Source organism: Camelus dromedarius, chromosome 20 (genome assembly GCF_036321535.1).
Source record: "Camelus dromedarius isolate mCamDro1 chromosome 20, mCamDro1.pat, whole genome shotgun sequence".
Lineage (NCBI taxonomy): Eukaryota > Metazoa > Chordata > Mammalia > Artiodactyla > Camelidae > Camelus > Camelus dromedarius.
In genome coordinates, this window is record NC_087455.1 from 26,604,203 (window position 1) to 26,617,007 (window position 12,805).

Here is a 12,805-nt window from a genome sequence, read left to right on the forward strand (position 1 = left end):
TTGGATGAGTTATGCAAGAAAAATTTAATGATTTTAAAATACATTTTTAAAAAAGAAGTACTGGATCCAGGAAAACAGAGGGTTTGCCAAGGAATAATAATGTCATGTGGAGGGAGGGGGAGGTGGTGGAGAAGGGAAGGGAGGTCTGTGCCAAGCAAAGCTGGGGGCTGTTCAATCAGCTCTATCAGGGCTCCATCAGTGTCTCCACTCCAGCCAAATCCAGAGAAAACAAGGAGTCAAAGATTCAGGTCAATAAGCTTATAGGCGATTTGCACAAACAGCTCCTCCAGCAAGGTAAAAAACAAAGTCATATTGGCTTTTCTTTTTCATTCCTTCTCTTTGAACTCCCTGGTCCAAACACACCCTGGAAATGTCAATGTTATATGCAAGAATTTAAAAAGCTCAGCTTCTTAATCCCGTTAAGAAAAAAGGAACAAAGTTGCCTGTAAAGACCTCCTTCCTTATTGAACTCAAAGTGATTACGGTAGAGCTGCCTTTTGCAGATTCTGATTCCAGTTGCCCAAGCGACAGAGGGGGCAAAAACATGTCATTAAAGACGTAAGTGAGGAGGAAGGAAACCACAGTGACTGAAAAGAGTTAAGGAAATATATATAGACTATCTAAACTAAAATACTACTAATACTAATACTAATACTAATACTAATACTAATACTAATACTAATAAAAAGAAAAAAATAGGAAACAAAATAGCATGAATGTCAAGTGAAAAACAAGCAGCTATGACTCACACAAGTCAAATCTGCATGGAGCTATGTTTTTTAATTCTCCTAGTATATTAAGAAACTAGGTAAGATTTTTTGTTGCTTTACCTTAACATGCAGGGGTGATAAATGCCAATAATCTAGGCTTTAGTTTGTTAGAGTCCAACAAGAAACATGGCTTTTCCTCAGTTACTTCCTAATTTTTAAACAAAGCTACAAAAATGACACAATTGATAGAAAGGAAGGAAGGAGGCGGGGGAGAGGAAGACTTCAATGAGTCTGGCAACCTACTGGCAGAAACAGTTAAGCGCAATGATGAAATTCTTCTGAGTCTCACGCCCCCTACTCTATCTTCCTAATTCAAGGATGTGAAAAGTTAGAGAGAACATATAGCCAGCTCTGGTGTTGCAGAAGTCAGCAAAGTGATTCATATCAGCCCCGAACACCCCCAAACTGCTCTTCCGGAAACTACATTAATGAGCTACAGCTGGAGTCTCATCAAGCCCTTGGCGAAAGGCATGATTCTGATTGGAGTTATCTGTTATCTCCTGACAGCGTCCTGATTTGCTTGCTTCCATTTTCTGCTTGAACCTTTACTCTCCACGGACCTTCCTCCTCTAGGTAGACACACACTGCGTCATGACCGGGCCTCTTCTCCCAGCTGTACCTCAGCTCTCCTCCGTGGCTCACCTCAGCTTCCCACAGTGGTAGGAATCCAACAGATTCCTAGAGCAACAAGCTCCACAGGTATGGGCACACCTCTCCTAGTCCCCCAGCTCTCTGCTGTCCTCTCCTGGCTTCCTGCAACACTAACCTCATAGGTACAGCCAACTGAACTCCAGAGGACCGGAAGATCCCTCCCTTCCCTCAGGTCTCCCGTCAAGGTTCACCTACCCTCTTATCACTCTTTAAACACAGTGTGCAATGCACACAGGCACAATGGCATTCTATCCCCCTTACCTGGGCTGTCTTCTTAAACACTGCCCAACGTCACCCACCATATTATACAATGTTAAGTTTCATTATTTATTGTCTCTCTCTCTTATCCTAAGAGTAGGGATGGACTTTTGTCTACTGCTGTAGCCCCAGCACCAAGAAGAGGGTCTGACACAGAGCAGATGCTTAATATATGGGTTGAGTTGTACTGAATTCAATCTATTGAACAGAATTGGAAGCTTCTGCCAACCTAATTAAATATGTTTATGTTTGCTTTTGGCTTGGTATTAATTACTTCTGGGGCTAGAGCTAAATTCAAGCCTGAGTAACTCAGGCTTTATTCTATTTTCTTTAGTATGATTTGCATCTTTCTATTTTAAAACTCCTTTAAAATAGAAATATGTCTATTACTTTCTGCATGTTACCTGGGTCAAATATTTTTTAATGTGGTGGGAATACCCATTGTTACAATATATCTGTTTCCTTGTTTTATGGATTTCCATTGTGCCCCCCTTTTATCAACCCTAATCTTCCCAGGTTGAAGGGCTCTAACATTAATTCGTCTCTCCGGGTGAAGCACCGCACCCAGTGATGTCTCTGACCATTCTCCGTATCTAGATAGTAGGACTAGAAGTAAGGTTTGTTTTTCTTCCAGAAACTAACTTTGATGGCATCATTTTCCCTTTCAGACTTTGTTTAGAGATGATGTCATCAGAGACCAGTTTGTAAGGGCCCTCTGTAACTTTTCTAGAAAATCATCGTTGATAATTCGAAGTTCACTGACGTAGTACTTTGGAAGGTTTCTGTTTGTCTGTTGATAGCATTACATTCCAATAGCCTAGAGACGCTTGCCTGACAGTTTTCTTCCTGTTCACGTATCCTGTGACATCTTCCTGGAATGTATCCCAAGATATGTTTATTTACTTTAATCATTAACAAACTTGAATATTTCATGGGGAAACCATCTTCCAAATAACTAATGATAATAGACCAGTTTTAGAGCTGCTCCAATGTCAACCCCACTATAAAACTTGCTGTCTCTGAGTTTATCCAAGAATTGCTAATATATAAAAGAGTTCCCACCTGCCAGCAGTGACATAACTAAAAACTTCCCAGGTTGCTGTCCAGATCACCTATATTTCAATGTATATTAGTTTGCTTAGTTCTAAGCTTACAGTGATGTACATCCATTTTTACTCTAAAAAAACCAGAATAAAGGCATACAAAAGTCACTGAAGCAAATAATCCAGCACCACAGGAAATGTGTAGCACTGATGGACCCAGCCTTGATGTCTTCGTCATCTGTAAATTCAAGGAAATAATTCTTGCTTGTTTCCTTCCTCTCTGAGATACTGTAAGGCAATATGCCAAATGATCTAAACTTACTGCACCAAAGAGGATGATGCAAATTTAAAGTATTGCTTTCCATTTTGCTAAAATTCTTAAAGTCTAAGCGTCTCAAAGCAACTTTGAAATAGCATCTTTTTATAAGCATAGTTCATTCCATTCATTTCAAAGATGAAAAATAAAAACATGAAATACACAACAAACCCAAAGTAAAAGTGACATAGTAATCTTCAATAGAATTGTCATATTCAAATTTTAGGTCTCTGACTATAACGAGGTTTTATTAAAGTGATCTTTTCCATTTTTAATTGTGAATATTTATGCTTTAGATTCATATGATTAAGAATACTACACATTTAAATATGACAAAATTCTGACTAACATTTTTTGACATTTCTGTGGAATATTACATTATGAGAGTGATTTGGGTCATATTTAATCACATGTTTTATAATGACTAGCAACTTTACTAATATTAACGAACACTTTGAGACTTGTAAAAATGCCTGCCCTTTGACAACAAGAGAAACATAATATCCATGTGGAAGTGAGGAAAATAATACAATAATAGGTAAAGAATCATTCTAAATAGTGAAAATATCCTATATAATGTAGAAGCTCAACTTTAAAAGAAGTGGGAATTTTTACATATGGTAAGCTATGTCTCTACAAAGAGCAAGGATTTTTCCTTTCTTCTTTTTTAAAAAAGGAAAGTTACAATAGCATATGATTGCTTTTATACAAAATACAGTTGCTAAAATGTAAATGAAGATATATTTTAACTATATCTTCAGTATTCTTCTGTGACAATGTGTCAAAATACCTTGTTTGGGAAACAAGATATTCTAGCCACGTTTTTGCGATCTGAGTTTTTAAACCCCTATCCTTTGCTTGATATTCAAAACTGTTATCCCTGGAACCCAAAAAGCAACTATGTCATTGCTAGATTTTGATCATGCCTAGATCTCTAGACAAAGAAACTTTCCAAGTAACCCAATTCATTTCCTATATCTATATATGGACAGTTTTAAGTTGTCACAAATGATTTGGAATATGTGCAAAAAGTATGTTTCATCAATGATCACCATTTAAATGTATTTTTCTTCAAAAGAACGGTCCTTACATGCTTTTCTAGTCATGACACTGGCATCATTAACCATTTAAATACTTACACTCTTTTAATGCCTAATCTGTCTTCTTCCGTGCAACTGCAAGAAAATACAGTTATGTGTCACTGAGACTAATATGTAAATTTCTGCAGGAAGACTAGTTTCTAATTTTCCAGAGAGAAAAATTTTCTCTTCCTATTGTAGCTTATCAACTTAAATGAAAAATGGATGGAATCCCTTGTATGACCTCAAGGGGATGCAATACATATCAAAGAGTTGTCTCTCTTTCACACTGGTTCCTACTAACTTTAGTGGGAATCCCTTCATTTCACATTCTATGAGAGTAAAAAATACTGAAATTCCTTCCTATTAAATAAGGCAACAGTAGTCTGAAATAGTAGTATTTATCCTAAAAATATGTGAAAATTAAAATTTTTGTTCCTATCTATCATCACTTTCTAGTTTGAAACTAAACATTAGAGAATTATTTTTATAATGCATAATCTATAATTATATATTATTTAGTATGTTATATATTAAATATTATTTCTGACATATTTTCAAATTTCCAACAATTCTCAGTTAATAAAAATAGCCACTAAATAATGTTCTTAATAATTGTAATTCAATTTTTTTTAGTTCCTCAAGGCCTATCATTATTTTTCATGAGTTAAGACTCTACTTAGTATAAATGGAGGTTATTTTCCTGAGAGCATAATTATGTAATCATGTAATAAGCATCTGCCTTTAAGTCTAATTTCTTCTAAGAAAGTAGTAACTTAAACCTTGGAATTCTATATTCTTTCATTAAACACAGGCTATAACCAATGATTGTCCCAAAATGCAACATACATCTATAATACCTATTAGGACTTCCTCCTTGAATTAATTACGTTGACAAAAATGTCTGAATCCATACACTAACTCTTTTAAGGACAAGAGCAAGAAGAATAAATGGTACTTTCCAGCTACTGGTTCCTTCCTTCATTGCAATCCCACAACATAAGGCAGGTTGTCCACAATGCACTGAAGGATATATTTCCTGATAAAGATGAAAAATGGGATGTCTTCAAACAGATTTAAAAATCCTTTATCTCCCAACAGTTCTTACATGTATTGCTGTGGCTATCAAGTGGTTCTAATGTCCAAAATAACTAGGGAAAATGTTAATTCGGCCTGAAATCTGAGTGAATACTAACAAAGAAGGCCAATTTTGTCCAGATCATTCTTGTTTCCAAGCAAAAGCTTCTGATGTGGAGGACAAGGACCAGGTTACAAAGCCATCTTGAGGTCTTCAGGAGTTAAGGGTCAAAGAGGTTTTCTGAACTTCATTGTATCCAAGCACTGGTGCTGCCTTTCCATTTCCACAGGCCTAGAGCATGGAGTTCTGCTGACCACAGGGATGGGCACTGGCTGGCTTGTCTAGTTTTTAACACACCACCAACAGGACAAAGTCATCATGGGATTTTAGTAATATGTAGCCAATGTTTATGTGGCCCTTGAGACATGAGTATCAGCAGTTTGGGGGGAAGCTACAGCAGCACCCTTGATTTCAGACTGTCAATTCCAATCATCAGATTCACACAAACACATTTAAAAAATCACTTCACATAATCTCAGTTTGCCTAAAAAGTAAAAATGGTACATACACAGAGACAGACACACACTCTCAGTCATGCCCTCTGGGAAACAATCTATGGTCGAATCACCCAAAGTAGCTGTTCTAAATCAAGGAAGTGATTCAAACACTTGTGAAGTTATATACTGGTGCAGGTGGTAATAGATGACCCACCTCACTTGCAGAGGCAAATAATCAAACAAAAAAAAATTAAAAAGAATTAGAAGAAACTTTATACTTATTTTTGAAAAAAAAGCAAATTAAATAGTCAGTGTACGTGTCCAGTGAGGACAAAGCTACTGGCCAGGCCACTTGGCTCCAAGTTAAGGTTGGCAATAGGCTGAGATATAGTGTCTCAGGTTCTTTTTCTGTGATAATTTAGTGGGTCAAAAGAATATCCTGAATACAGAAAGAGTGTGTATTTTCTTATTTGACAATATCTAGAAAAGCACCATCCTCAGTGTTGAAAGTCAATGTCAAACACCCCAGGTGTTCAGTTTTCAAATGGAGTGAGCCAGAACCTTGGGGGTTGGGGGGCTCCATCTGCCCCACCCCATGCTTACACTCAGTGCCTGATTCAGTGCCTGGCAAACAACTGACATTCAATAAATATTTGTTGAGAGAATAAATGATAAGCATTAAATGTCCTATAGTTAACTGGCCAATCAACATAAAAATGACCACAGTTAACACGCTAATCAATGTGAAACTATTTGCTTAAATATTCAACATGACTTATGAAAGTAGAATTACTGCTTTTATCCTTCAAAACAATACTGCGTGGTTTAAAAACTTCTACACAGATTTTCAGACTTCTGAATTATATCCTAGCACCCTGAACACCTTTCCTCCGCTCTGTCAGTGCACTTTTTTCAACTTTACAAAATCGTCTGAGTAAATGGACTCCCACGTTGCACCCAGCCATGAACGGTTACCTTTGTTACAAAAGTATTCCACTTCTTCACAGCTCAGATTTTCAGGCCCAAACTCTGTGGAAAAGCTTTCCTCCAGTGGAAAGTCCCCCTTTGAGATGACGTCTGCTTCCTCTGATGGACACTCTTCTTCTTCCTCTTCAATGGCATCTTCTAGCGGCCCTTGAAAAAGAATCAGGGACACTGTACCAAAAACATCCAAAGAAGAGAGTGAAATAAAGTTCTGAAATAGGGTCTTTCTGATTAAGTTGCTGCTGTATCTTCCCCCCAAACTGCTGATGTTCATGTCTCAAGGCCAAGTAGTACCAAGGGTACTCACACAACATAATGCCACCTCCACGTCAACAAGTAACCCTGGCCTATGATAAGAAGTGGAAGGAAGCCAGGGTCTGCAGTTCCTACAGAGACAGCAGCCTCCAGCTCCCATCCTTCCCCACCCCCAGTGAGAAGCCCAAAGCTTATTTTTTCAATTCTCTCCTGAAGAGCAAAACTGTGCACTTTACGTTCATTTGTTAGAATTAACTGCCTGGTAAAGAGTACAAGTCTCTTTTACACCGTTGTACAATTTTACCTGAGATTTTAATAAAGATTTAAAGTAATTGAATGCATTTTAATTGAACTGAGATTTTAATAAAGTCTATACTTTAAAAAATCCATCTTAAGAGTGGATTCTGAGAAAAGATTTCATTATATGTGTTTGAGGCTTCAAGAAAAATTACATATTTCTCTCCCTGATGAAAGCATAACCCTATTCACAATTAATTGAATTTTTTTCTGAAATGAAAAGTAGTTTTCTAATGAAAAAAATGTAATTTGTATTTATGTGATACTTTTTCTGTAATAAAAATACAACTTCCTTAGAGTGAATGAGAGTGAGGTGCATTACATTAATGGACCTGGTTTATTGAAAGGAAAGGGAGGGCTGTAGTTGTTCAGATGGATCTGAAGTGGACGACGTGGGAATACCACGCTGCCGATTGTGAATTTCTGACTGCTCTAAAGAATGAAAGTATCTGACTCATTTTACTAAGCAGAAGCCTGCATTTGCTCCTAAAGAAGCACTGTGGCATTTTGTCCAAGGAACACAATTATGGTAATTTGTACTAATTGTCACTCATGTCAGCAGCCTCATCAGACAGGCTAAATACTTACTGCTTAGAAATGTGGGCAGTCTCTTTCTCTTACTGCTTAGAAATGTGCTAGGAAATTTTCAGGACCAAAGGAGAAATTCTATAGTTTAAAATACTGCATATATGACAATTTTCACACATGTATGAGCAAACAGGAATAGGTACATACAGCACAGTGATGTATTTGGTGTTTTCCCAAAAGCAAGTTCCCAAAGGGCTGAACTCATATGACACATTTTTATGGAGAGCATTAGTTGCATGGATTTAAATTAAGGGAATCCAAGCAAAAAAATTCTTAGAGTTTCTTTGTGCTTTTTAAAATTTATTTTTTCTTCTTTAAATATCATATGTTATGGAAGAAAGGATGCCCTAATTCCAAAACCCTCTGGAAATGTCTTTTTATACTCCAGGTGGAGGGTTAAAAACCACAGATTCTGTTTTAGTATAAACCACATTCAAAAGCTATGGATCTCATATTAGTTTTTATCTCTTATTCATTACTTCAGGTTTAAAATTTATAATCTTTCACCTTTTAAAACAATTAAGTCATGTAGCAAGACATGCAAAGTACATATAAAATAGTCATAAGGTAAAATATTACAATCACTAAAACAGTTATCTGAATAATTCTAATTATTATTTCTGAGTCTAATGAGGAATAAAATAGAATATTTCCATGTTTTTATTTTGTTCAAGCAACTTAATTTTAATAACAAGTTTGGTCAAAAGAAGACACCTAAGCTGTCTCATTTGTGTCTCATGTAGGACTTTCAAAGCACTTTCTTATGTAATCTTTAAAATAACCCAGTGAGGTAGTTATGAGAATTATTAGTATTTTTATTTGGGAAATCTGAAAAACAAAGGTCTGGAGATTAGTTAACTAGAGTAAGGTTACAAGCTAATAAGTAAAAAAATTGATATGAAAAGTCAAAATTTTTAAAAATACCTTTTATGAATATACCATACTACGATGCAGACCATCCTTTGGTAGTTATAAGTGCATTCCTTCATAAATAAAACTATAAAGCAAGTTGCTCACAAACATAGAAACCTTCAGAAATTGCTAGTTCATATTCACATAACTTCATTCTTGGCTGCTTAAAGATCTAGTCTTTAGAAATTGAGAAGCCTCTTGTTGCTCTTCTCAGGTTGACAGAAGTCAACCAAAATATTACACGCCCCCCCCCCAAATAACCAGAAGGATCTTATAGATATTACCAAAAATAAAGTAACTGATTACTAATAATTAATTATTTACATAATTTCCTTATCAAGTCAATCTGTAAAGAAACTCCCTTAATATCAGTTTACATCACATAACAGAAATGAAAATATATACTTCTTTTGGAATATATACTCTGGGTTTTACTAACAAAAAGTAAATCTCTAATTGTAAAACAAGTATTTTAAATAATTCATATGTAATTTACTGAATTTTTTTTTAACATTTTTTATTGATTTATAATCCTGAATTTCTTTTTTTATTCCTGGAGGCTCTTCAATTATAAAAGTCTATATAGTATACAGAGAACATATGCATATTATAAGAATAAAATTAATAGTAAAAATGCTTTCTTTTTTAAAAATAAAAATTGCAGCATACATGCTAACATTTAACAAAAGGGTTTTTTACTAAGGGTAATGTGTAATTGAGCAATTATTTACAATATTCAATGACTTAAGCTGACTCTAATGGTATAATATTAAATTCAGGTTTAATGGTTGAATTAAAAATTAAATGGAAAATCTCATGTGAAAATTTTGAAAGGAAACAAAACCACAAAGCATTGATCTAGGCAAAACTAAAAGTCTAACCAAGCCATCCATCTATCTATCTATATATACACATATGTCAAAAAAGGCTTATGTATCATATAAAACTTTTTATTGTGGTATGATTCCTGTACAGTAAACTACACATATTTCAGATGCACAATTTGATGAATTTTGATAGATATGTACACCAACGAAACCCTCAGTAAATTTAAGAAAATTGGAATCATATCAAGCATCTTTTCCGACCACAATGCTATGAGGTTAGAAATCAACTACAAGAAAAACCTGCAGAAACTGCAAACAAGTGGAGGCTAAACAATATGCTATTAAACAGCCAATGGATCACTGAAGAAATCAAAAAATACTTTTGAGACAAATGAAAACAAAAGCACAATGATCCAAAACCTCTGGGACGCAGCAAAAGCAGTTCTGAGGGAAGTTTTAGTGATACAAGCCTACCTCGGGAAATAAGAAAAATCTCAAATAAACAACCTAACTTTGCACCTAAAGCAGCTGGAGAAAGAAGAACAAACAAAACCCCAAGTTAGTAGAGGAAAAGAAATCATAAAGATCAGAGCAAAAATCAATGAAATAGAGACTAAAAAAAATAGAAAAGATCAATGAAACATATATAACTTTTATTTATCAAAGATTATGGTAAGATCTTAACTGATAGTTTAACATTCTATATTCCAGGGGCTGTTTTATGTTGGCAATCAATTTGCAATTCCAAGCATGCAGCTGAAAAGAAAGCACTTATTTTTTTCAAAAATAAACTACAAAAATCCAAATTGAAGGTAAAAAAAAAAAAAAAAAAACTTCTGGCGCTTACTGTTCAAAATGTATGAACTCTCACTGTCAATATTTAGAACAGGCCAGAAGGGTGATTTAATGGCCACCATGTGTTTCTCCCAAAGCACATGTCATTTTGATATAACTTACTGTACTTTAAAATGTGCAATTATTAACCATGTCTTTAGCTATGCTATCAAATCAGGCACTGGCAAAAAAAAAAAAAAAAGGTTTCTCTTAAAATACATAGTATTTATGGTTTAAGATCAGATCTCACTCTACTCTCTATACTGCATGTTTCTTTAACAGGAAAACCTTACAGATAATCAGTGGCCATAAACTAACATTTTAAAAGGGTAAGAGACACTTGAAGCACAAGTACAATTAATAGCACCAATGAAGGAGGGAATGAAGGAACCTCCTGTGTATGGATTAGTGGGCACAGAAGTCCACTTCAGAAAAATCACCACAGGTAATTTGACACAAATAATAATATCCACTCAGAAAAGGCTTACGACTGAGCTCCATGTGCCCTCATGGGGAAAATTACTTCTGATTGAGGCCACTTGGCAGGCAAGTGTAAGGAAATCTGAATTTCAGCTCTTCAACTGCCTCTGATTTATAGATATTCAAACACATTCTCCAGAATGAGTGTTCTTCATGTTTATACATATAAATATTTACCTGATTTAAAAAATGCTAATAATTAGCTGTTCTTCCTAAAGTTATGAATATAATGATGCTGTACTTCAGGCCTGTAACACTGTCAAACATCTCTCAGAATGAGGAGGCATCCTTTCACCTTTTATACTGGATGGATAATGGAGAGTACAAGATTCTGGTAGGTGCAAGGTAATACTTCCATTTTCAGAAAGGGAGACAAGAGGGCACTCGGGAACCATCTGATCTGACCACAGCTACCTTTGCTCTCCAGAGACAAAGCTGGAACTAAGAAGGCTTGTGCAGATTCACAGCACCTGGCAATACCGATGCTCATCCCAATATTGCGGTGAAGCCTTGTCTGGCCAGAGCCAACGGCTATGTGGCGAAAGCTGGGCTTACATGTAGGAGAATTTTTCCTGAAGCGGTTGTTCCAGTGATCTGGAGTTGGTAAAGGGAAGATGGGACATTCAAGACTAGGTAGTTCTACCCTATACAATGGTAGCATAATCACTGAATGAAATGAAAGTCAAGAATTGGATTTGTATGGTTAAGAACCACTTTGAGGAGCACTTACTCCCCAGATAAATGAATTTATGAGAAAATTACTGATATGATTTCAGGTAGTTAAAGAGATCCCTGAAACCCATTCAAAGCCACTAAAGCAACAGATAGAATATGGGAGAAAAAAAAAATGACTTTGGGGAAAAAATATAGAAGATATATTAAGAACTTAGAGGAAAGAGGATTAAAATAAGCAATACAATCAAGGAATACAAGAAATGATAAAGACTAACATCATAACTATTAAATACACATCTCTTTCAACGTATATTGTCTGGATAAATAACTTCCTACCTTGGCAGCCTACCATAAACTCGGCTAACCCTCACCTAAATGTCAGACTGTCTTTGTTCATATAAATTCAAAGCACTTCAGAATGAGGCACCCAAGAAAGAAATTAAATTTTACAGAAATTAGTATACATTGTCAAGTACAAAGAAGGGAAAGAAATGCCAAATTCTATAGTCCTGATGCAGTATCTCCCAAAAGGACTCCTTTCTCTTAAGTGCTCAGTCACATTAATTTATTATAAATTATTTTAGTTAGGTTTTGCATGCCTTTTGATTAAAACAAGGCAAACACTTTGTTCTAATGGAACGATAGCAAGCATTCAATCTCCTCTCCATGCATTAATATTCCAAGCATTCTAGAGGCTGCACAAGACTAGCCACCTAGCAAAATGAGACTGTTTCAGAATACTGGGCAGCCCTGATTGCAACTGACAGGTGGGAAGAAAGTCACATTAAAATATTATCATTCCCAATAATTACAATAATCCATCACAGTGTGCCCAGAAATTCTGCTAGGTGAGTTTCCCCTGAAAATACACAAATATTTCCAAACCATTTTATCCTGATGCTTCTTAATGTATGCCATTTCAGATTATTTTCACATCTGACTGTATTATCGATATTCAAACTTCCAATCAAAAAATTTTATTTTATCATTTTACTCATGCACAGAACAAAGAATACGTATCGGTGGAATAGATTTCTCAAAATCTTAATGAATTAGTGAAAGTGAAAATAGTGGTACTGTCCCCAGGATGCCAGCTCCTGTTCTGTGCTCCTTTAAAGCCACTTGCAAAGATCTACTCAGACAAAGGAATGGGATGGTAGTTAAAATCTTCTAATATATATAAAACAAAACAGATCTCCAAATCTGGCAAGTTAAGCAATAATATATACCATGCTTTACTTACTGCATAATAATTGAGTCA

The 12,805-nt window shown here is 35.4% G+C and overlaps 1 protein-coding gene across 4 annotated transcripts in view; it reads right to left on the minus strand.

Annotated features, from left to right (window-relative positions):
• The window catches only part of ZFPM2 (zinc finger protein, FOG family member 2), a 428,417-nt gene that overhangs the window by 332,590 nt on the left and 83,022 nt on the right, over positions 1-12,805 (minus strand). The window contains exon 2 of one of the 4 annotated variants that reach the window (XM_031439478.2): positions 6,668-6,826. The exons of 1 other annotated variant lie outside the window; for it this stretch is intronic. In XM_031439478.2, the coding sequence (XP_031295338.1) occupies positions 6,668-6,826 (159 nt within the window). Of the gene's footprint in view, positions 1-6,667; positions 7,202-12,805 lie in introns of those variants that run through there. 2 more of the 4 variants (XM_064476900.1, XM_064476899.1) reach the window with 2 other exon arrangements.